Raw genomic sequence first — 21135 nt, 5'->3', positions numbered from 1 at the left:
GATTATCTCTTCATCACGGCACCCTTTAGTGGGTGGGATATATTAGGCAGCAAGTGAACATTTTGTTTTCAAAGTTGATGCGTTAGAAGCAGGAAAAATGAGCAAGCGTAAAGTGTTATTGTGATGGGTCAGAGCATCTCCAAAACTGCAGCTCTTGTTGGGGTGTTCCCGGTCTGCAGTGGTCAGTATCTATCAAAAGTGGTCCAAGGAAGGAACAGTGGTGACCCGGTGACAGGGTCATGGGTGGCCAAGGCTCATTGATGCATGTGGGGAGCGAAGGCTGGCCCGTGTGGTCAGATCAAACAGACGAGCTACTGTAGCTCAAATTGCTGTAGAAGTTAAGGCTGGTTCTGATAGAAAGGTGTCAGAATACACAGTGCATCACAGTTTTTTGAGGGCTGCATAGCCGCAGACCAGTCAGAGTGCCCATGCTGACCCCTGTCTACCGCCGAAAGCTCCAACAGTGGGCAAGTGAGCATTGAACTGGACCACGGAGCAATGAAAGGTGGTGGCCTGGTCTGTTGAATCATCATGAATCACACACATATATATATATATATAAATATTGTGTATATATACAGTACCGGTCGATTTCTGAAGGATTATGTGACACTGAAGAGTGGAATAATGGCTGATGAAAATTCAGCTTTATCATCTTGGAATAAATTATATTTTAAATAGGGCTGCGCAATATATTGAAATATCGCAAATGTACATATCGCAATATGCATATCGCAATGGAACACAATATCTGAATGATTTTAATTGGCTACTTCAACATTGTGAAAAGTGTACGTTTTAGGTTGATGCATATAGCAGAGAATAGACTGAGCACACGACTGTTACTTATGTGACTTGCTTGACGTTAAAAAGAGTTATTAAACGCAATAACTTGCGAAAAACAATTCCTTGCAGTCCCGCGCTGTCTGACACACACACCGAAACGTGCGCACAAGCTGTTATTTTTTTTGTGTCTTGTTACACACTCGAACTGTCAAATACACACACAGTTATGTCAAAATGGCTTGATGAGTATTCATGTAAACAGTCGGTTATGCTTTAAGTGAAGGATATCAGTTGGGGAAAGAAACTTTACACACTTAAAACAATATCGTATCGCATGTCGAATATCGCATTATTTAACAAGGATATCACATTTTTCTTCAATATCGCATAGCCCTAATTTTAAAGTATATTGAAATAGAAAACCATTATTTTCAATTGTAATAATATTCACAGTATTACTGTTTTTTTCTTCTTCTGTATTTATGATCAAATAAAGGCAGGCTTGATGAGCATAAGAGATGTTTCCACATTTTTGACCGGTACTCTATATGTAATTCATTTGAAAGTGTTTTATAATATATTATTATTAATATTATCAATAATAAAATATATAATGCTTTTAAATAAGAGGTTTAGCAATTCCCATGACCTCGTTAATGCTCATTCAGAATCCATCATACAGATGATCTGCGGTCATATATGACTTGTCATTACCCCATTTATTATTAATAAAAGTAATACAGCAGACCAAAAGTAAATTCAGATCTCAACATTCGGTATGTTACAAAATGTCTTTCCTGTCTTAGTTATAAATAAACCCGTGGAAAGTTGTCCTTAGAGCTGACTGTTGTGTCTTTTTTGGGGAGTCTGCAAACACATTTTAAGTGCTTAGGAGCTGCTATTTATTTTGAGATTTATTGTAAGAGCTGCTACGTGCTTTATCCCTTTTGGGTATCCCAACTGAGCTCTCTCTTCATGCATGTCAAGTAATCCAACCCCTGATAGGCAGTCAAACAAATGAGTGTTTGCATAAGTCATTGTTTACATGATTGGTGGAATGAATGTACAGGATGAAGCGGACAAAGACACGCAAGACAGGCCCTCTCCCCATCACCGGATTACACCCAAACAACAGCGCTTACAACGCCAGCCTGCTCTCCCACGTTTATTCAGAAAAGAGATTCTAGGGCTATTTTTAGAGACCCACTTTCTAAATTTCTAAAAGCCCATACGGCCAGCGAGAAGTTGTGTGTGGGGTTGTTTTCGTCTCTGGATATTAAATTGTGTTTTGTTGATGGTCTTACACTGGCTGCGTAAATCTAAAAGTAAAAGAGGTCCTCAGATGTTAAAGTCATTAGATTGTTCAATTAGCTATGAAGCCATGTTTGATTTATAGGATTTTACAGTCAGTAGCAGGAAATGCCAGCATGCCCAATAGCTTATATCTCTTTACATACACTGTAAAATACCTAAATAAAATGAGAAAACACTTTTTTCCCCATGTCGCTTGCAAATAAAATGTCGTAATATCACCATTTCAAATTATAACATATAAAACATTGTGGAATGTGTACCCTAAGGTCAAAGGAAAAGCAAAGGGGCTGGTTTTAGTCTGAGTTTGACACATTTTTGATTTCTGTGACAAATCTACTTGGGATGTCCTTTGGAAAACAAATGGATGCATCATTGTCTCCTTGATATCCTTCAACAGGTGCATGCATATTTCATCAGATGTGAAAATGTACGCCAATAGTCTATAAATTAACAATTAGGCTGGATTAGTGGTATAATTGTATTTATGAACACTGAACTTGATGAATCATATACATTTATGTGGCATCTAAAAAAGAACAAGAAGGTTTCCATTGACTAGATGGGAAGAGTGTTACAGGAGGTGCTCTCTGATCTAATCAGGTCTTTGTGTATCCACAGGTGGCCTTTGCTCCGTGTTTCTTGGGTGCTTTCCTGGGAATATCTGGAGCACTCAATGGACTGACTGTGGAGGAGAATGTGGTCAAACTCAAGAGGGTCAGTTTTCATCACAAGCCTGGATTAAACATAAGCATTGTGACAGCTCAAATGACTAGTATTATTAAAAGAAATTAGCGCTTTTGGCTGAAACTGGATGAAAAAAAAATACACTGGAATGTTATCCGAAAATGATATTGATAATTTAGCTTTGTATTGGAATAACAAAAATTAAATAAATATTATTTTAAATAATAAAAATATTATTACAAAATAATATTAAATAATATATGTTTATTTTTCTTCAGCATTATTATAAAAAATAATATAATAATTAATAATAAATAAAAAAAATTATATATATATATATATATATATATATATTATTATTATTATTATTATTATTATATATATATATATATCAACATTCAAAGGTTTGGGGTTGGGAAGATTTTAAATGTTTTGAAAGAAATCTCTTTTGCTTGCCAAGGCTGCATTTAATTGCTCAAAAATAGTTATTTTTGTAATATACAGTAATAAAACAGTAATATAGTAATATATTGTAATAATTTAAAGTTTTTTTTAATAATTTAGTCCTGTGATGGTAAAAGTTGAATTTTCAGCATCTTCAGTGTCACATGATCCTTCAGAAATCATTCTAATATGCCGATTGGCTGCTCAAAAAACATTTCTTATTATAATTAATGTTGAAAACAGTCGTGCCGCTTAATATTTTTGTGGGAATCATGATGTATTTTTTTTTTTTTCACAGTTCTTTGAATATTAAAAAAAGAAAGTTTTTGTAACAATGTAAAAGTTTTTACTGTCAATTTAATGCAAGAAAAAAAATTTATTTCAGAAAAGAAACTGACCCAAACCGTTTGAACAGTACTGTAAAATAATTAATAACTATCATTTATATTAATATTATAATTACTGTTAAATATCTCCTAAACTGAGTGATTTAAGTCACATCCACAAATTGGCAAGATCCTGAAATATTTTCAGGTGTAATATAGTTCCACACTGCCAAAGTAAATATATTCCAACTCCATTGGTAGTCCTGAAAGTCCACTCTCTGTCCTGTGATCCTTATATTGGCACGGTACAATTCAAGATTATTTCTGCTGATGGAGGGATGAAGGGACGGAGGGCTGGACCAGCGAGGAGTGACTCATGGGCTAGGAGCAACGGTTGACGCAGCAGTGTCTCTGAGTGGGGTCATCCATTATTTATGTAGGAAAGGTGGCGGAGTTAAAATGAGACTGAAAGGTCAGTCACCTAAATGCCAGAAAAGACAGAAAGCTAATGATAAATGCGCTCATTAACCCAAACAGCCAGTGTGAGCTGAAAGCCAATCACTAACTCTGTGACTCGACTTAAGGAATATCCCTCTGATCCATTAAAACATGTTTTGTACCTGCTAGTTATTAGCATGACTGTTTCTGATGCTGATTTAACCCATGGCTTGTTGTGGACGGTGTCTGTCTTTGTTTATAATGACTATAGGTCAGGCAATTCGGTGCTTCCAGAGTGAGAAGATGGCAGTTCAGATGCTGCTCGCTGAAGTGCCCTTTAGAGCAGAAGTAAACGGCAGTCTGCTACTGCAATGGCAGCTCTTTGACGCTCATTATGTGCTTGTTTAGTGGTTAAGGCTCTGCTTGAGTAATGGAAAGGTCATTGGTTTGATCTGAGGTTGGATTGGACAGTTGATGTGTGAGCTGGGGTTCTGATTGTGTCCCAGGCACTGAACCCACAGGGGTCTCCAGGGAAACAGGCCTTCAGTTAGTCAACCCAGTGTCGCTTTAGATCGGATGCTGCTGATAAATGAAAATAAACATTCACCTGATCTGGATCTTTCAATGGATGAAATAATCTCTCCGCTCCTCTTTTTAGTTCCTTCCTCTCCTCTTCCTTTTTACTTTCTTTTTTTTTCTTTTTACTTTCCTTTTCCTTTTCTTCTTTTTTTCTTCTCTTCACTTGTTCTCCCTTCTTGCTGTTTTTCTATTTCTCCTCTTCCTTCGTTCCTTTCTACTTTCCTTTCTTCTTTTTAATATTTTTGTTGTACTTTTTATTTTAATCTTTTTCTTTTTCTTCTTTTTCTTTTCTTTTTTAATTATTAAATTTTTTGGTATTTTCTTTTCATTCTTTCTTTCTTTCTTCTTTTCTTCTTCCTTCCTTCCTCCTTTTTTAATCTTGTTTTTTCTTTCTTTCTCTCTTCCTCCTTGTAGTATTTTTATTTTTAAAATTCCTTCCTTTTAATCTTTTTTGTTTTCTTTTTCTTCCTTCCTCCTTCCTCCTTGTTCTTTTTCCTTCCTTCCTTCCTTCCTTCCTTCCTTCCTTCCTTCCTTCCTTCCTTCCTTCCTTCCTTCCTTCCTTCCTTCCTTCCTTCCTTCCTTCCTTCCTTCCTTCCTTCCTTCCTTCCTTCCTTCCTTCCTTCCTTCCTTCCTTCCTTCCTTCCTTTTTAATCTTTTTAGTTTTATTTATTTCTTTCTTTCTTTCCTTCCTCCTTTTAAATGAATTTTTTCTTTCTTTTTCTTTGTTTCTTTCTTCCTCCTTGTATTATTTTTCTTTCCTTCCTTCCTTCCTCCTTTTTATTATTTTTAGTTTTCTTTCTTTCGAAAAAGGGGTTCTTGGAAAAATTCTGAAGTTAAGCAAACATTTTACTATAAAACTGAAATTAATACTAAAAATATTTGTCCTGGCTAACAAACCAGGGACTGTTAATATAATTAATATTTAATTATATGATTAATATTTAATAATATAATTAATGGTTAATTCATTAATCATTTTTAATGATTTTTTCAGTTCCTTTTTAAAGGTAAAGTGTGTAATTTATATAAAATATTGGCATGAAATTGAACTGCAAAAAAATCCACATTTTTAATATAATAATTAAATATAATTATATAAATTAAATATTTAATTGAATAGATTTCTTAAAAATGCCCATCAAATCTTAATTAAATCAACATAACTTTGGCAAAGGCCTACAATTGCTAAAACAATTAGTGTTGTCTACATAATCTGTGAAGTCAAGTTAAATGCCATCTCCCCACTGACTACTTTCTCTAACTTTACCAAATGACGCCAAGTGCAGCATCATCATCAAGTGTGAGTCTAGAGAGTCACGCAGCTTTTGATATTATATTGAAAGGTTAAGTGTGCATTAGCTCGCCGAAAAACCAAGATTAGAACAGAAAACTCATCCGCTCATTATTGTTCTCATCATGAGCTGGTGCTATAATAGATAAATGTCATAATGAAGTGACAAGAACACAACACTTTCAAGTCTTCAGGTTTGTTCTGAACCTCTGGTTTGATCATTGTTAACAGTTGCTTACAGCTTTCTGCTTGTGGGCAGTTTCCAAGGCGTTCAGGATTTGGCTGGTCTTTGATGTTGCTCACTTCTAGAGATTCAAGATTCAAGATTCAAGATTCAAGAGTTTTATTTGTCACATACACAGTTATATACACAATATACAACTGGCAGTGAAATGTAAACAGGTCCGCTCCATGGACAGTGCAAATAACAGTTACAAGAAATTAAATAGAAATAGAATAAAGTTAGAATAAAAAGTATTAACATAAGTAGAATTATAAATAAATCAAGTAAAAGATAAAAATAGGAAATAAGATAAAAATAAAAATATAAAAAATATGTGGATGATAAGTGAGATAAACTGTGACTTAAAAATAAGTGGTTAACATAAAATATATAGTATGTATATATAGGAAGTATAATGTGCAAGGTTTATACAGGTTGTTACGCAGTAACAATAGGGACGTAAAGTAAAGTGCAGTGCAATTGCAGTATGTGGATGTTAATGTTGAAAGACCGTATGTTTATGCGTGTGCGGGGGTGAAGTGAGTCACGTGACTGAGTTCAGGAGTCTGATGGCCTGGGGGAAGAAACTCCTCCTGAGTCTTTCAGTCTTTGCCATCAGGCTACGGAAGCGCTTACCAGATGGCAGCAGGGTGAAGTGAGAGTTTGCAGGGTGATTAATGTCTCTGATGATTTTAGTAGCTCTACCTCTGCAGCGTTTGGTGTAGATGTCCTGCAGAGACGGGAGAGCTGAGCCTGAGATGCGCTCGGATAAGCGCACCACTCTTTGCAGGGCTTTGCAGTCGTGACTGGTGCTGTTCCCGTACCACGCTGTGATGCACTGAGTCAGGACACTTTCTATCGCCCCTCTAAAGATGTAGAATATTAGCATCCCTGTTGTGTTCTCTGTCTTTGTGTATTCAAAATGGTCCAAAAAATGAAAAGCTCTCTCCGTTCCTTAGGGGCTAAATTCCTGTGACGTCAAATTCAGTGGGAACAATATAATGACGTCTCAGCCCCGCGGTAGTTTCACCCCAGGTGGCCGGTGCCTTGTTCGTTCTTAATTAGAAACTGTTAAGGCAAAGAGTACAAACAGAAAGAGCACAAGTTTCTAATAAGGGCTTCTTTTACACACTCAGTCTCACTAAGATGACCTTTCAAAAGATGACACTAGCAGAGGAAAGGGCCCTCGTGTTCCAGATGACTTGATTTTTATATGGCACCAGGGATAGGAGGGTGTTGACTTGCGGTTGATGCGGTGGGACGGAGTTGTGGGGCTTTTACAGCACTTTAAGGGAACCCTGACGCTTTCCACCTGAGTGGAGACCCTTAGGCTGGGTTTAGGCACCAGCGTCTTTAGTCATGACATGATGAAAGCATGAATGAACAGGTAACAAGGAAAAAAGGGAAGGAAAAAGAATCATAACCAGAGTGAATTTCTACTTCAGACACTCAATCCTGTTATATATATATATATATATATATATATATATATATATATATATATATATATATATATATATATATATATATTAAAAAAAAAAAATATATATATATATATATATATATATTAAAAAATATATTATAAATATAATATATATATATTTAAAATATGTAGTGAATGAATATCTATGTAGGCCATGATGTACATTAAAAAACAAAAGCACAAAATGTTAACTTGAACGAGGTATGAGGAACACACACATTCACTCGTCTGAACAGTAATTATATTACATTATTGGGCAATAGTGCCTTTAATGTTACTGCTCTCATGAATACAATTACTTGTACAATTACATGTATATTTTTAAACCTGCACTTAATTTTAACAAAAAAATATTTGATCTAAATGTGTATTTTAGTGTATTTCTGTCTGTTCTGTCTGTATTTTCCCACTGGCACTCGTTCATTGAAGTCAAAATGTAAATACTCAGGACTTTATATAACCATAAAAATGCAAGTTATGCGCTGAGGAAAACAAAGGCATTAAACAGCACGCATTTGTCAAAGCTATTTTCCATATGTGCTTTTTCCATAGAAATGGGTTATTCACCACTGTGAAGTGACGTGACTGGCTGATGGTTTGGGTGCTGGGCGCAGCTTGCAGACGTTTAATTATTTTCATTATCGATAATGATCGATTTTAATCGATATCTAGGGCAATGAAGGCTATCCCATCTGGTCCGAGCCAACAAAAGATCTGCTGTGGCACAAGTCACAGAATTTTAATGATGGTTATGGGAGGACTCTGATTGGTCTGCAGCTACACAGCCCCATACGCAGAGTGCCTATAATGACCCCTGGTTCGACGAGTTCCATTTTCTTTTACATCACGTGAATGGCCGTGTATGTGTGTGTCGTTAAGCTGTGGAAGTGATGGCACCACGATGCACTGTGGAATGACGATAAGCTGGTGGAGGGAGTGTGATGCTCTGGCCAATGTTCTTCTTCTGTGTCCGGTCATTCATGTGTACCTATACATTGTTGCAGACCAGGCCTCTTTCAGCAGGATAATGCACCCTGCATTATCCTGCATTATTGGTTTGATCCACGCAACCTAAAGGACTTGAAGGATCTGCTGCAAACGTCTTGTTGCCAGATACCACAGGACAACTTCAGGGGTCTTGTAGAGTTTTGGCAGCACGCGGATGACCAACAGCATCATAATATTTTGCCTCATATGGGGCAAGCAGAACAATATCTAAATGTTATTGTGTATTCACTGCTTTTCTAGTAGTGTCCTTCGACAAATCTGTAAAAGCAGCTGCCATGGTTCTGATTGGATCTTTGCAAAAGCATGATTCTTTTTAATTACATAAATTGATATTAATCAAAAATTGGTATTAAGGTTCTCGCATAGTCCTTCAGCTTATGGTTGAAGAAATGTCAATTTGCTCAAAACATTGCAAGGAATATTAGATAGGAACAAGCAGCCGGGTCAGAAACACTTCATTTATTTCATTATATTCAATTCTAAGCCAAGTTATGATCCTTTGTCTGAAAATAATTCATTAAAACTAAGCTTTTCCCCAGTTTCTCTATGAATGTGTGTGTGGTCTGCCACAGTGGGTGTTGTGAGCGGTTGCTAGTTCATTGCTGTGGTTGTTAAGATGTTCAAAGTGTCTTTTAGAATGTCGCTATGGTGTTCTAGATGTATAAGTGTTTGCCTACTGGCCCAAGTAAAAAGTGCCAGTGACCCGTGCTCCTGTCTTTAGTAGAATTTTGTTTAATGCCTGGTTGGGCCAAACAAGATAAAAAAAAACAGTGGCGTAATAAGTAAAGCATAAGGCTTAGGCTGTGTGTCCACCAAAGTGTTTTTTCATGCGGCTGGCTGGCGTATTCAATTGTTTTCAGAAACCATGAGCTTAACGATGCACTGAGCATCTATTTCACGCTCAAGCTCTGAGCGCTCTGCGTTTTTTAGCAGCACTCATCACTAGCCGCATTTCCATTACCCTTCAAATTGTGCAAATTGAAATTGCGAATTGAAAATACGCCCAATGGAAATGCGTCAATTTCCCAAAAACTCCCATATATCGCAAAAAAGGCAAAATATATCGCGTACATGAGGTGGTTTTTCAGGCAATTCGAAAAAGGAAATTTTCCCAAAACTGCAATGGAAACTGTTTTTTTTCGCATTGACAGGTCGCCTGGTACGGTCATGCATTGCTCCCACATGGGGCCTACATATAATTTTTTTCCACTCAAGTATGACAACATATATTTTCTCCTAATAAGGACAGTGGCATAACTTTAACCTAGTCATAACTATCTATAGGCCTACTGTAATTAAGACTTATATTCAAGAAATGTATTAAAACAGAAAGACGCTATAGTTATAGCCTTCCTCAAAGGCCGCGGAAACAGCCCAGTTACGCACGTCAATCCATTCTCGCCGATCTTGGTTTGCTCCTTATTTATTAAATATACAGCCAAATAGTTGATTAAACATTGATAAAAAAATTTATACAATTTATACAAAACCAAATAAATTTTAAAGAAAGACTTTCTAGAAAACAAAATTCAATGAAGTGCTCAAAATCCATGTCCCCAGACATATTCGCATCTGATTATGTGCCTTACTCATGCTGCTCACTTTTCATAATCAACATATGAAATAAAAAAATTATAATATTTAAACATAGCCTAACTATGAAACTAAATAGGCTACGTTTTCTTTACCCCCGAAGACGTCGGCGCCTTCTGATGGATTTTTTCCTTTATGACAGCGGAAACAACTCACAATACTCATTTTATATATACTCAATCAATTTTTAGCCATACAGATAAGTGCAAGATATAATTATAAACAGTAAACTGTCTACTTTTATTTGTGTACACAAATAACAACAAAGGCCGTAGACTCAGGGAACAGATTATTTTGCACTTCATTTCAAAAATATATTTTGCTTATTAAACGCAAAGTTTTTCATTTCGAAACCATTTCTATATTCAGTTTATATTTCCAACAAATGAAATTCCAAGCCAAGTGGTAAAAAAAAAACCTTTGAGTTACCACCATGCAACTTCAAACTTCTCGCTTGTCTCTGTATGTGGCAGCAATGCGTCACAATAACCTGGTGTATGTAAAAGTCGATCATTCTTTACAGATGATGGTATGTTTGGCCGAGTTAGAGTTCTTTATTAAACTCATAAAAGACAATAGAATATAAAATGCCACAATTTATCAAGACCTTGAAGCAGATAAGAGGCACCCAGAAACACCTCATATGTGCCTCTCAAGTATAAGGTGCTTTCCTTGCCATCAGTGCTTGGATAACACACACGTCTCTTTCCATTAAAAATAATGGCATGCGGTGGCTGGGATACACATAAACCTAACAACATGCGTAGCATAATTTTTGGAATGACTTATCACGAGAGGAATAAAATAGTTTTAGTCGCATAACATTGGTTAATGGAAAGGCCGTCATTTCGAAATATTTTTTATCGACTTTTAGAAAATATCGCAAAAGTTTTGCGCAAATCTGTAATGGAAACGCGGCTACTGTCACTTTTCACGCAGCTGTCCAATCACAGTGGAGGGGTGGGACGAATACAACACCGACCAACCACCACATTCTGCTTGTACAAAGTCAACAGATGAAAACAAGCAGTATAATAACAGAATGAAATTAAAGCTGCAAGCAGCATTTATCGGGGTTCAAGCAGTTAAGGCCTTTAAGGCCTTGAAGCACACAAGCATCAAAAGACATTAAGTTTTATTTAGCAAGCATTTAACAACTGCCGTAATAGATGAAAAAGTCAATTTACAGCCTATACAGGCAGTTTACCATAGGAAAAATATGGTTTTAAAGCGTTTTTACAGTTATAGAACGTTTTGCCTGAGTCTTCTTATAGTCTTGCCTGATCTCCACCACTTTTATTAGTAGTACTCAAAGTGTGCCCATATATATGTGTCAAATTTGTTGTAAATATGTAATTTTGATTAGGAGTTTAGACAATTATATTCAGTGGCATAACGAGCCAACACCGGGCCCTTAAGTAGGATTATCAAGGCGGGCCCCTTGATGACGCAATGTCCGTGAGTAGTCTACCATGAATAGGACAGGATATGATCATACACAGCATATAAGAGATGAGATGACTAACAAAATCAGGAGGAGCCTACGCTCACCAAAAAACAACAACAAAAAAACCCACTGGTGACAGCGCACCATAACACATTGTTAGGCCTAGGTCCAAATACATGAAAAAGATGCTCTCTTAAATTATATCGGGATTTTCCGGGCTTTACTATGTGCAACTGCAAAGTTGTCGATTAGATCAGGATTGTGCGCACGGGCATTCTCAATTGACCCTTCGCAGGGAGTTTGATTGACAGGTGATCTGACTAATCATAATCTGCCATTTTGTCCAACAAAGCAGTCAGGAGAGTTAGTAGATTAACATAGGAGGATTTAAATTTGAAAAACAAAGTGTACTGACGTCTTAGCACTAAAACAACATTCCTTTTATGTTCATTCATGTTTATTTTAATTATATAGATTAACTAGAAGGAAGAGATGATCGGTTCACAAGCAGCTTTAACTGAGCCTCGAGTCTACAGTGATCTATCAGACACATTAAAGAGTCACAAAATGGTATTTATTGTTTAAATGTCTCTAAAAAATGACTACATTTGAAAGGTGAGACTTTGTTTCATATCAAAAGTACTTGTCTGTCAGCACGCAGTCTTTTCTCTGATCCGCAATGTATTTTTCACTGCGTGAGAACTTGGTGTGGTGTGAGAGTGGCGTCGCTTGTCAGACATAGCAACAGTAACTAAAGTGGGCGGGTCTTTGCGAAAACGGTCATTGACAGTATGGACGGGGATTCGCCAGTCCCAATTCAAAACAAATTTCATCACAATCCATCATTGTTCGTTTCAAACATGTGAGAGCATCAAAATGATCCATGGGTGAAATTGATTGGATTTAATTAATTTTTTTGTCAGTTCCTATCATAATTTTAACATTTTGGCAATATTGTTTAGCTATTTACCTATGTTTTCAAATTTCCTTTGTTTTTTTGTTGTTGTCTCGATCAGACTAACGGCTTTGAAGATAACCACAATTTTTTAAAGCTCTAAATGACACTTAAAACCATAAGGCGAAACCTGGCATGTTTGGTATTGTTGAACTCGGCAAAGATTCTTAGGAGGTCACTCCTGTGAAAATAACACGGGCTTGAAACTTCTCAGGCTCCTTCAAGGCATTGTGCCAATGACGTATACTGGTTTTTTTTTAGATACACCAATGTTCTCATAGACTATCATGGCACCCTGGACAAAGACACTGCATGCCAATTTTCAGTAGACTAACGGTTGGGTGCGCTTATAGCTATTTTCATGATTTTTTCCACTGTTATAGTGCCACCAAGTTGCCAATTGTCACGATTTTTTTCATGTCAATTCAGATTGAGTTTATGAACATGTGTCCCAAGTTTAGCGAAAATATCTCTTTCCGTTCACAAGTTATAACCATTTTATAGCGCCAACAAGTGGCCAATTGTCATGATTTTTTTTCACGTGACCTCAGAATGAGCTCATGAACATGTGTCCCAAGTTTTGCAAAAATATCTCTTTCCGTTCACAAGTTATAACCGTTTTATAGTGCCACCTAGTGGCCAATCGTTGCGATTTTTTTCAAGTGATCTCAGATTGAGCTCACGAAGATGTATGCCAAGTTTAGCAAAAAAATCTCTTTCCGTTCACAATTTATAACCATTTTAGTAAAAATGGCCCTGGTGCCATCAAAGATTTTGGTTCCCCTTATCGACCGTTAATTTAAATTTTGAATTTTTTGGGTGATTATTGATTGTCAGACTCCAGAGAATAGTCTTGCAGTGGTTTGGTTCCAATCAAGCCAAAAACCTAGGAGAAGTTTGCAAAAATAGGTTTTTCAAAAAAATGCAATTTACTCGAAATTGGCGCCTGAAGGGTCCTGGGATCCTGGTCCTGGGACAATCGGTCTAAGAGTTATGAGCAATTTTGAACTTTTGGTTGCTGTAGCGCCACCTATGGGCCATTCGGGGTCATACTCTGATAGGTTGTCCCCAAACTGAGGCCTACCATCTGGCCAGGTTTCATGTCTCTAGGCCTTACGGTTTGGCCTGCACGATGCGTTTTACGAATCCTTACAATTACAATAGGGTTTCAGCATTTCATGCTTGAACCCCTAATAAGAATGAAGGCTTTTTGCCAGTTATAGCGCCACCTATGGTCCGATCTGCATGAAACTCTGCATGCTTCCTCACCATGTTCTGACACATATGCTCATCAATTTTGGTGAAGTTCTGAGTTTTCATTTGGGATGTATAGGCTTTTTAGTGTATTTTGCCACGCCCCTTTTCTAAATGACCCTGTTACAGCCACCCAAATTCCAAAGTTCAACTTTTTTTGATAATTATTGATCGAGAGAGTCCAGAGAATTGTCCTAGACTGGTTCGGTTCCGATCGGGCGAAAAACCAGGGACTAGTTCGCAAAAGTAGGTTTTGGACAAAATTCGACATAGCAGAAAATTTTCCCTGCCTACATCCAAATCGGAGATAGCCATTTTGTCTGCCTTGAGCCAAGGATTCCAACGACATAAGACACTTGATCCTGGGACAAACAGTCTAAGAGTTATGAGCAATTTTGAACTTTTGGTTGCTGTAGCGCCACCTATGGGCCATTCGGGGTCATACTCTGATAGGTTGTCCCCAAACTGAGGCCTACCATCTGGCCAGGTTTCATGTCTCTAGGCCTTACGGTTTGGCCTGCACGATGCGTTTTACGAATCCTTACAATTACAATAGGGTTTCAGCATTTCATGCTTGAACCCCTAATAAGAATGAAGGCTTTTTGCCAGTTATAGCGCCACCTATGGTCCGATCTCCATGAAACTCTGCATGCTTCCTCGCCATGTTCTGACACATATGCTCATCAATTTTGGTGAAGTTCTGAGTTTTCATTTGGGATGTATAGGCTTTTTGGTGTATTTTGCCACGCACCTTTTCTAAATGACCCTGTTACAGCCAGCCAAATGCCAAAGTTCAACTTTCTTTTGATAATTATTGATCGAGAGAGTCCAGAGAATTGTCCTAGACTGGTTCGGTTCCGATCGGGCGAAAAACCAGGGACTAGTTTGCAAAAGTAGGTTTTGGACAAAATTCGACATAGCAGAAAATTTTCCCTGCCTACATCCAAATCGGAGATAGCCATTTTGTCTGCCTTGAGCCAAGGATTCCAATGATATAAGACACTTGATCCTGGGACAAACAGTCTAAGAGTTATGAGCAATTTTGAACTTTTGGTTGCTGTAGCGCCACCTATGGGCCATTCGGGGTCATACTCTGATAGGTTGTCCCCAAACTGAGGCCTACCATCTGGCCAGGTTTCATGTCTCTAGGCCTTACGGTTTGGCCTGCACGATGCGTTTTACGAATCCTTACAATTACAATAGGGTTTCAGCATTTCATGCTTGAACCCCTAATAATTTAAAACAAGAGCCAGAGCAAATACTTTACATTGTATCGGCATTTTTATATAGAATCAATACAGAAAGAAACTGTCTGTGAAATGAGATTCTAGTAACACTTCCGTGGATATTCTGTATCATATCAAGCAAAGAGTCTCAACTGAAAAACACTGCACTGTCAAAACGCTCTCAAGCGCCCACAGCAAGGTGTTTTCAGCAGAGCGCCTAGTGTTTTCAGCTGGATAAAAACACTTTGGTGGACACGCGGCCTTAAAGGGTTACTTCAGCGATTAGCATTAAGCTTTGTATCAGTAGAAACCCGGTTGTATATTCAAATTATCGTACTTTCCCCCCTCATGTCCCCCTGAGACGAGAGAATTATGCATTTTATTTCTGGGAAAAAATCCTCCGATGACGCAAATATCGTCATTTTGCGTCATCGGAGGATTTTTTGGCCAGAGGCTAAAGACTACAGCCAGTAGAAGGAGCTGTTCCCAACCCGCCCACTCACAGAATGTAAATGCGTACGGCCACTCGGATCAGGCATTAATAACGGAGCGGTGCGGAGCAAAGTGAGTGTTCCAACTTTTCAATGAATTCCTGTGAAAGTTTAGCTTCCATAGGCATGATCTGATAACGCGCCAGATTGGACATGCGTCGTGAATGACTTGCTGTGCTTACCTCAGCTCTTCTCTCTCGTGATTTATGAAATCTGACTCCTGCTGCGTCTGTGCCGTGACTTTCGTTCGGCTCACTCACAATTTATTGAAAAGACACGTTCAGTTTTTAATTGTAGTGTCTGTTCTCTAACTGAACAAATTTATTTTATGACTATGAAAATCAAAACGACGGTGGGGGTGGAGCCATGGTGGGCAAGAGATGTAACCAGGAGCCGTGGCTTTGGGAGTGGCCTCGTTGGGCAGCGAAGCAAGTGCATTCTGGGAGTTGTTGTCTTTCATCCACATGAGACAAAAATACATTTTCTGTCTTTTCTCAGTCTAGAAGGCACCAAATTCAAAAATAATTTCACATTTCTACTACATAAATGACCCAGTTTAAATACACATTCATCTTCCCAGCACTGAAGTGCCTCTTTAAAGGTCTTGCTTTCGACGCGATCGACCCCAGTTTGAATCCGCCTTTAGCAGAGCTCGCCCTTTTCTCATCACATATCACATCGGAAAGGCATTTTCTTTCAATAAAAATTAAGAAAATGTTCTAAAAGGGGAAATAAAGTGCCTAACGAAATGTTTAATAATAATAAAAGCATTTATTGGATAGGGATAGGGGTAGGCGTAGGGAAGGCTTTTATTTTCCCCTTACGGCGGCATCCATTTAATAATTTTAATAAATATTAGGGATGCAACAATACAGTTAGTCCACGGTTCAATGCATACCTTGGTTTTTTAACCACGGTTTTTGGTTCGGTTCGGTTCTGATGGCTTGTCACATCAGTTTTCTTGTCACATCTTTGTCTTTTGTTGTTTTATTAACATTAAAGGGATAGTTCACTCAAACATGAATATTCTGTCATCGATTACTCGCGCTCAAGTTGTTTTACACCTGAATAAAGGGCTACTGTCTGTGTTTAACAGAAGAAATTAAGGTTTGGAACAACATTAGAGTGAGGTAATAATGGATCATTTTAGAGGTGAACTGTCCCTTTAAGGACAAGCGGCAGCGTGTTCACTAGGCTGCACTGTTGTCAATTTATGACCTGCACGCATCTAATATACAGACACGCGCCGATTTTACTTTCACTTTAGACATAACTGACTGTGTTTATGTTAACCTTGTGTGTATTTGACAGTATTAGTGCAGTAAGACTACTTAGTCCAGTAATCACATGTTTGACAGGCTTTTAGTGTGCGCTCGGAAAAGCGCATTGTGCATTCGCAAGCACGCGAATGAAATGTTTAACCGGCCAGGCTTAAACTTTCGTGATTGTGAATAACTATAGTGTTCCGTGAGTATAACTCTGCCACTAATGTGTGATGTGAATGCATGTCGCGTTGTTCAGTATATTGGGATGGAGGCAAATGATAGAATGTGTACTGTAGCACTACGATATTTTTTCAAAAGCAGATTTTGGAGACGCAAAGATGTGGTGCGCACTGCAGCCTCACTTCACCGCTCTGTGAGAGTGTGAAATCTGACACCAGCATTGCAAGTGTGGCTAAACACCCCTAACTTTATATTAGTGTATAGTGACTGGAAATTTGCTCATATCAGCGCGTAGACAGTAGACTCACAGGAACACTCAAACAGAGCCAATTCGTAGAGAAATAAAAATAATTCATTAAATGCAAAAAAACCCCAGAAGAAACCGCAATTCACAAGAGCGTTTTGAACCGTGAATGCCGTACCGAACGGTTCAATATTATATTGAGAATTGTGGCATCCCTAATAAATATAATAATTTACACTCTGTTATTATTGCATCCTGTTAATGTACAATAATACTGAGGTGTAGGGATCGACCGATATGAATTTTTTAGTGCCGATACCGATTTTTTTTCATCAGCCTTACCCGATGACCGATGCGGGCTGCCGATTTTCTTGAGCTGATATTTGGAGCCGATACTGCTTTTGCTCCCTCAATTTACAACATAAAAATGACACCATGATCATGATGATAACAATTTTTAATTTACAATTTAAAAAAGGAACATTTATTGAACTAAAAAAAACTAAATTTAACAAATAGTAAAAACAGGTGAGGTAGAACAAGAAAAAAGAGTTCAGTGGTGAAAATAAATTCTGAAAATAAATATTTAAGCATAAATAAAATAATTACACTATTGCACACAGTATCAACAAGCAAGCAGCATAATAAAGTGCACACTGACTGTACTATACTTAATTTTAAAACTATTTACAACCTAGTCATTTAATGGTTACACTCTAAAAAATGCAGGGTTAAAAATAACCCAAGTTGGGTTGAATATGGACTAACCCAGCAATTGGGTTGTTTTGACGCAGCGGTTAAATGTTTGCTTAAAACAACCCAATTGATGGGTTAGTCCATTTTCAACCCAACTTGGGTTATTTTTAACCCAGCATTTTTTAGAGTGTAGGTGCACTTCACTTAATCTCTTGTAGAGCAACACCAGCGGTAATTCAGGAAAAAATCTCCCAATGCTCCACGTGAAACTTCGGTCTTTCGACCTTTTACCATCCTGTCAATTCTCAATTGATTTTGATTAATATGCACAAGGGAGGGAGAGCAAGACAGTTTGAAGACGGTGAGAGCTGCCTGTGGACGCCTGTCTGTAAATAATGCAGGGAAAAAAATATCGGCCAACGCAGCAGCCTTGTATCGGCCGATGCTGTTACACTTAAAAATCGCAAATATCGGCCCGATATATCGGCCGGCCGATATATCGGTCTAACACTACTGAGGTGCAAAAAGCATGTATCTGTCAAAATGAAGTATAAATTGCATGTAATTACTATTTACACATATTGCAAAGAACTGCTCCTTTTATATGGTGTAAATAGAATATATCACTATTTGCACTTAGCGTAAATATCATCTATCGCTAAGAAAATATGCTATTTTCACTTGCTGTAAATAGCCGCTGCCTTTATTTTATTCTATTATTCTTATCATCCAGTAAGTAACTGACTGCTACCACCAAAGTTTAATACTTCAGGTTTAGGGTTTGTTCGCATCCTTAACCTGAAGTATGAGCAATAATAATAAACAGCGTTTTTGTCAGATCATATATTTACTCTGCATTTTCCATATCCCAATAGGACTACACGGACGCCTTGATCTCCAATTACTATGTAAGTGGCATGCTTGACACTCTTTTTTTAGTTTTCGATTCATTCAGTTGAGTTCTGTTTAATGCAACGTGTCTTCATTTCTCCAGCTTTGGCCTCCGGTGCAGATTGCCAATTTTTATTTCATCCCTCTCCACCACAGGTAAAGTTCTGTTTTGAAATACAACCCTTTTAGCCTCAGAAGTCAAGTGATCATTGATAATGATAATTTGGCCATTGCAGCAGGGCACTAATCCAACAGTGCTGGAGATTTAAGGGCGTCACTGGGGAAAGAACGAACAGGACGTGCAGCATAGCATTATGAAAGGACATTAAAGGGAAGGAAGCTGGGAAACTTTAATTAGGATCTTATTTTTATTTTGACTGTTGGGAATTTTGTAAAATATTTTTTTGATGTTACTTCTTTCTGGCACCTGAATATCCCCACTGGGGTTAACAACTAGAGTCAGCTGGTCTGTTTCACCTGGATTTGTATTATTTTTTTATCTGCATCACATTCATAACACACCTATATGATTTCTGCTACAGTCATTTGGTCATGCTTGTGTTTTTCAGATTAGCTGTTGTTCAGATCGTGGCTGTTGCCTGGAACTCTTACCTCTCCTGGAAAGCTAATAAGATGTAAAGAGACGTTCCAGATCTTCCACTACCTCACACATGGGAACTTTTTTTTGCTAGTAGTTTTTTTTAAACAGTTTATCAAATAAATATAATAACATACTCCAATTTACACAGTACCATAAAGCTTACAGATGTAGTTTGCACTTCAAAGGTCAAAGTACACAACAATGTAATTAACTTTTTATTAACATGATATTATTGCTATTGTAATATTTGTTATTATAGATTATGTAAAGAATGTACATTGATTCTATACAGTTGATTTGTCCATTTTACCAAAGTTTTGATGGTGAATTATGCTTTATCAAAAGTACAATCAATAAGAACAGCAGGGCTGTCTGTGTTACAAAATGTGACTCCATTTTGAGTCACTTTTTGTCTTCATGCGTGGTCATGTGAAGTTACGGATGTGACGACTTCTACTGAGGCATTGAGTAGCATGTTAATGCACTAATGTGTATAAAATGCATCTTTTACTATTTTACTTCATAAAAAAAGCATCACTCACACCATGAATCTCTTAGATGTCTTTTTTTAAAACTGACATATTGAGACGGCAAATGCAAAAGTATGTTTTTTTTCCCTTTTCAATTGCTGTCTCTGAACCTTGTTAACCCATTATTAACTCATCCGTACGTCTTGTACTTGAAGGTGTTGTAGATGGTCCATATTTCAAAGGAAACGGCTGACACTGAGAACTTGGCCTGAATTGACTGTTTTCCTAGCACAACGTTGAGCTAATAGACCCTGTTCTTTGCTGCCCTTGCCAATAGGATGTAGGGCGGCTGTTCCTCAGCTTGACTGCAATTCACAGCTTCAGCCTGCACATCAGATTTTTGAGTGGACGAAGCTGTCACTGGACAACTGGTGTATCTGCCAATTGTCATCCTTCCAAATACATTACATCACATTAAGACTGTATTATGGCTTTATATCTTTCCTGTAGCTCAAACATGGGTTCAATTCCCAGGGAAAGCAAGAATTGACAAAATGTAAAATGCGTAGCTTGAATGCAATGTAAGTCGCTTTGGATAAAAGCGTCTGCCAAATGCATAAATGTAAATGTAAATGTATTATATGTTGGTTTAGACGGATCAGGAAGGTAAAGCCATGTTTAGGAATTTCCTTCGAGAGCGTGTCAGGCTTATATAATATAAATATCTGTGTCCAGTTAATGCTGCGTCACTGGGGAACTGACGGTCAGCCAGAAACAATACTCAACAGTGACTAAACCTCCGCATCTGGCTGTTGAACACATTTTTCTCAGCCACGCTTTAAAACGTTATATTTTACAGTCACAAAGTATTTTAATTTATGACCATGTGGTGTATTTTTACTCTATTGAATGTCAGTATTATCATTTACAGAGCTTAACCTGAATTATATGAAATACTCACAGTACTTAAGCTGTGAATTTGGCTCATATATAACGCTAGACAGCTTGTTTTTACAATGTACTTCTACATTTTTATAACTATTAGATAAATGAACAATGTAGTTTTCATAAAGAAAATGTATGTGTACTTAAACACAGCAATGTAACATTGCAATGTCAGATGTGAAATATTATTTTAAAAAATATCTATTTTTAGTTTTTCCATTACTGTGGCAATGGAATATAGATTGACAGACAGACAGATAGACAGCGAGATAGACAGACAGATTGTTTTTCTCTCTAGCTA

At 37.5% G+C, this 21135-nt stretch overlaps 1 protein-coding gene across 1 annotated transcript in view; it reads left to right on the top strand.

Annotated features, from left to right (window-relative positions):
* The window catches only part of mpv17 (mitochondrial inner membrane protein MPV17), a 43702-nt gene extending 22677 nt beyond the window's left edge, over positions 1 to 21025 (top strand). Inside the window, exons 5-8 of the mRNA XM_079831239.1 lie at positions 2719 to 2814; positions 18803 to 18835; positions 18922 to 18974; positions 19388 to 21025. Of these exons, the coding sequence (XP_079687365.1) occupies positions 2719 to 2814; positions 18803 to 18835; positions 18922 to 18974; positions 19388 to 19457 (252 nt within the window). The 3' untranslated portion in view covers positions 19458 to 21025. The remainder of the gene's footprint in view (positions 1 to 2718; positions 2815 to 18802; positions 18836 to 18921; positions 18975 to 19387) is intronic.
* Positions 21026 to 21135: the final 110 nt, after the last annotated feature.

This window comes from Gobio gobio (genome assembly GCF_949357685.1).
Source record: "Gobio gobio genome assembly, chromosome: 12".
NCBI classification, from domain to species: domain Eukaryota; kingdom Metazoa; phylum Chordata; class Actinopteri; order Cypriniformes; family Gobionidae; genus Gobio; species Gobio gobio.
The sequence above is the reverse complement of the archived record's forward strand: the minus strand, read 5'-3'. Positions and strand labels throughout refer to the sequence as shown.